Source organism: Castanea sativa, chromosome 7, assembly GCF_040712315.1.
Source record: "Castanea sativa cultivar Marrone di Chiusa Pesio chromosome 7, ASM4071231v1".
Classification (NCBI taxonomy): Eukaryota; Viridiplantae; Streptophyta; class Magnoliopsida; order Fagales; family Fagaceae; genus Castanea; species Castanea sativa.
Window position 1 is genome coordinate 16890088 of NC_134019.1, and position 5059 is coordinate 16895146.

General features: G+C 36.9%; 1 protein-coding gene across 1 annotated transcript; it reads right to left on the reverse strand.

Annotated features, from left to right (window-relative positions):
- Nucleotides 1–2589: 2589 nt before the first annotated feature.
- On the reverse strand, nt 2590–4246 carry LOC142642385 (uncharacterized). Its single transcript, XM_075816732.1, has one exon. The coding sequence runs from the start codon at nt 4207–4209 to the stop codon at nt 2800–2802; it is 1410 nt and encodes a 469-aa protein (XP_075672847.1). The 5' UTR covers nt 4210–4246; the 3' UTR covers nt 2590–2799.
- Nucleotides 4247–5059: the final 813 nt, after the last annotated feature.

A 5059-nucleotide genomic window follows, 5' to 3' on the forward strand; every position in this document is an offset into this window, starting at 1 on the left:
AATCTGCTTTCATTGGGCTTAATGGCGTTCAAGAAGCCAAACAAAGTATTAGGTTGTGTTCTAAATTCGAGAACCACCAAATTGTTATATGTTTGGCTGAAATCTTTCCATTCCTTGTAATTCCGCCTTTTTGGTGTTATCTGTGTTCCCCAAGTATTGCCTCCTACAAATTGACACATAAATTATAACTCTTCATTTTGACCTTTCTGAATCAATAAAGTTCTGCCAGTCTCTCTAAGGCTTCTCAGAAACCTCTGATCCTGGTTCAATCAATCAAATTCATGAGAGCTAACTGAAGCCAGGTTGCTCCCTCTTTCCCAAATAACAAATTTCACATAAAACCTTGCCCTGTTCTATAAAACATAAGTCCATAAGTATGTCCTCATTCTTCTTGGACAATTTCAAAAGTTTTTGATTCAATTTGAAAAAACTTTCTGCCCCCATCTCCTTTACTAACCAGTGAATTAAGTTTCAACAGAATACTGAAAGACTACCATCCCCACTGTCACAGTGTCACGCCCACCCCCCCCCCCCCATTTTTTCCTGTTTGTGAAATATCGGAGGATAGCAGGCGGAGCACTTGTGTTCCCTTAGGCATGAATACCATATGTTTTTAACTTGAAGGCCTTCTGCCTTTGCAACTTGCATTAGCCTCTTTGCCATCTACCATAAATTAAATTTAGTAGCTCTGTAATCTGCAAGAACTCTCAAAAGTTGGATGATAAGAGCGATCCACTAACCAGCTAAGATCATTAACACATTCTTAATACAAAACATAAGAGACTGTAATATAAAAGAGATATAAATACATGTCAACTCCTTGGCATAAATACAAGTGACAAGACACCAAGCCTTGTGTATCAGATTTCAAAGAGCAGTTCTTCAGGCCACAAAATTAGTATTGTTTTTAAACTTCTTCTATTTTATTTTTTACATAAAAGCAAAGTATTGTTTTTAAACTTACAGGGCAACATATATAACATGCACTTCTATGTGAGCATATTGTTTAGGTTCATCCACTCAATGTGCATGGAAGTCTTTACAATTGATATTCTGTTGTGAGTTTATTTTAGTTTACTAGTTCAGCTAACCCAATTTGAGGGACAGACTATTTTGATCTGGAAAACAGATATTCACTTTCTGAAAGAAATAATGCTTACAGATTTATATTTATTTATTATTATCCTTTTTATTTTTTTGTAACTTCTCTTTTACCAATTCATTAATACCTCTAATATCTTCTTCTTTAACTATTGGTATCTATGAAGCAAATCAAGCAACTGGACAGAGATGCAGAACTCCTTGGCACACTTCATATTATTTCAGAAGTGAAAGCTTTGGAGTATTCAAAGTAGCCTAGCCACTCTGGCCACTCTTGCATTAACTAAGTCATCTACTGTCATATAGTCTGGTCTACAAACCTTGATCATATCAATTTATTACTAAAAAAAAATAAGGGCAATGCACAAAATAGATAACAGATTTAAATAGAACAACCATCACATCTTTATTTTTTAGAGAGAGAGAGAGGTACACTTTCCGCTGTAGCGTAAACTGAAACTATAAGTTGGAGCTACTAGTGTATGGCAAATAGTGACTTCTGAAAAAGGAATATAGCCTTCAATTTCTTTCACACATACTCCAAAGTGAACTTTAAACTTGCTCCTCGTGCGTGGAAGCCATTACAGTTGATACTTTGTTGTGAGTTCATTTGAGTATACTACTTCAACAAGCCCTGTTTGAGGAACAGAATCTTGTTCTGGAAAAGAGATATAGTATTCACTTTCACAAAGAAATAATGCAAAACCATTTTTTTGCTCTTCCCTTTTTCCAATTCATTAATACAATATCTTCTTCTTCTTCTTCTTTTAATATTTGTATCTATGTAGCAATTGGACAGAGATGCAGAACTCCTTGGCATGGTTAGTTCAGATTATTTCAGAAGTGAATGCTTTGGACTATTCAAAGTAACCAAGCCACTCTGGCAACTCTTGCAGACACTAAGGCATCTAGTGTCATTGACCTTAGAATTCTGGTCTAGAAAAACTGACCCATGTTAATTTATTACTAAAAAAAAAAAAAGGCAAAGCACAAAAGAGATAAATTTTTTTTGAATAAAACAGCCATTAACAATTTTTTTTTTAATAGAGAGAGAGAGAGAGAGAGAGAGGTATAAATTAATAAAAGTTGGAACTAAAAGTTGGAACTACTTGTGTATGTCAATATTGAGAAGAAAAAGAACTTCACATCACCAAGACTAAATGCGTAGCAGATCATAAACAAGCATCAAACTACATTTCCAGCATTACTTACTAGAGTTATTCTTATTTCAGCCTCAATTAAATCAAACAGTGATTTTTGAAAAAGAAATTACAACCTTCAATTTCTTTCACATGTACTCCAAAGTGAACTTCAAGCTTGCCCCTCATGCTTCCCACAGTTGGATCAAGTATATCATGTAAAGAGTGCTAAATTCATCTGTTTTCCTCCTTTGTTGCCACAAAAACACATTCTGTAGCTTAAAAATCAACCTCCCGTCAAGCGGATATATAATCTTAAAGGCTTAAGCTCAAATTGGAGAAATGACAAAAGGCAAGTAGAGTATCATTTCATTCACAAAAATAAAAATTTCTAGTAACATATAGCAAATTCATTGTAGAAATTAACTTTTACAAGGAACCCACAAAGGAAAAAAAAAAAAAAAAATCCTTGTAAAAATTGCTAAACACCGAAAATTCAACCACAATTCATGTAGGCAAATTGAATATTGTCAAGTCTTGAATCAATAATACATGTACATCAGATGCCCCGAATATTAACTTCCAACTGCTCGATCCGCCGAGCAAGATCATGCTTCCCACAATTCTTCAACCCATCAGTAACCATATCGAAACACCGCGAAATAGGAGTCAAGCCAAACTCAGTCATTTCCACCAAATAATTAGCTGCCTCCACAAACTTCCCTCCCCTCCCACACATTGTTATCAACATGGTATACACAGGCCTATTCGGGGCGTGCCCCTTCACCTTCATCTCACTAAAGAAACAAAACGCATCATCAAACTGTCCCCTCCTACACATTGCCTTTATCAAAGGCGCATACAAGCTCGGAAACGGCTTATGCCCTTTCTCAATCGAATCATTCAACAGCCTAAACGCCTCATCCACCATCCCCGCCTTCGACACCACGGGGATCAGAATCTTATACGTATTAATATCCGGAGAAAGGCCTAATTTACACACTGAATTGAAAAGACTAACGCAAAATTCGACCTCTTCGTCGTTAGACTTGGAGATCGATTCGATTAACGAATTAAAAGTTTCGAGGTCGGGCACGAAGCCTTGTTTCGCCATTTTTCTTGCCATATCCTTGGCTGCCTCGAGATGGCCTGCATTTAACAGGCCTTCCATGAGGAGATCGCGGCCGCGGACTGGTGGATTGAGGCCTTTTCGGCTCATTTCCTCGAGAAAGTCTTGTGCTTCTCTCAATTTCCCAGCCGAACACCACGCATTGACGAGCACAGCGTAGGTTCGCTTGTTCGGGGCGAGGTTTTTCCTAACCATGCGGCGTATCAAAGCGTAGGCGCCATGGAAGAGCTTCGCTTCGCAGAGAGAGAAGAGAAGGGAGTTGTGGATTTCAATAGTTTGGGGACAGTTTAGGGCTTTGTGCGATTTGTTGAAGATTTCGACGGCTTGGTCTATAAGGCCGTGCTTGCCGTACTGTTCGATCAGGAACGACACCGTTTCGGGGGAGAGAGAGAAGGAGTGGGATTGGGATTTGTTGAAGCGGTGAACGAGGTCCCACATGGTTTGGAATTTGCGAGCGCGAGCGAGGGATTTGACGAGTTCTTCGAACTCGAGAGAGGTGGGGTGGTAGTTGGGCTGAGTTAAGGCCCAGTTGAAGAAGCGGTGGGACTCGGTGGCGGAGGAGGAGCAGGCGCGGAGGACGCGGAAGACGAGCTCGGAGGTGACGCGGAGGGAGAGCTTGTTGAGGGTTCGCTCCAGGTAGAAGTCGCGGCGGACGATGTTTGAGACGTGGTGGATTGCGGCGAAGTATTGGTCGTTGTTTGAGACGGCGTCGTTTTTATTAGTAGGTGATTCATTGGTCGTGGTTGTGAGGGTTCTTGAGAAAGAGAGGATGAGTGGAAGAGTTTGGGTTTTGGACTGAAAGAGTTGGCTGAGTTTGAGCTTTGTGGACTGAAAGAGCATTTGATTTTTTTTTTTGGGGGGTTGATTTGAGGTTGTGTGATTTGTCGTCGTGAGAATGAGTGAACTAAGCTAAATAATGGCTACAAAATTGGACGTTCACAAGCCATGTTAAAATTGGAGATTACAATTTTACCTAAAAATCTAGTAGCTAACGAGTAAGATGCACAGAAAAACTAAAAACTATTGACTGTGAAAAAAAAGTTCCAAAAATGAGTAAATAGATATTTTAAAAGAATAAAATTAATCCAAACAAATAATTAATTAACAAATAATATAGTTTTTAATAAGAAAACAAAAATCACATAAACCTAAATAAAAAACATTTAAGGTGAAGAAACAAGATTAACCTATTGAGACGCAAATACCAAAAACTTCAATACTTAATACTTTAAAATTTATAGAATCCTCAAATTTTACTTCAAAACCAAACCAAATTCAACAAATTTATATATAACATGCCAAATAAAAATATTTGCTCCCTAAGTTGGAAGATATATGTTGCATCTTTGATTTTTCTCCAAAAAAATAAAGAGGTTTTATTTGCCATGTACAATATAAAAAAATAATTAGTAGAAATTTTAACCCAAAAACCAAACCCACGCAACCTTAGTTTTTTTTTTTTTTTGAGTTCTATCATAATTTTTGTTTTTATATAGATTATTAACTTTTGAGTTTGATTTTAAGTTGAACTTATTAGAGAGATAGAGTTTTACTCTTTGTTAAGTTTTGATTAAACAAAAATAATTTTATTTTAAAAAATAATAATGATGAGTTTGAGTTTAAGTTGGACTTATTAGAAAGATAGAGTTTCATTTCTGGTTAAGTTTGAACTAAAAATAATAATTTTTTT

Bases quoted from the DNA above. Each gene is read 5' to 3' on its own strand.
- LOC142642385 (XM_075816732.1), bottom strand. From the start codon at position 4,209: ATGCTCTTTCAGTCCACAAAGCTCAAACTCAGCCAACTCTTTCAGTCC.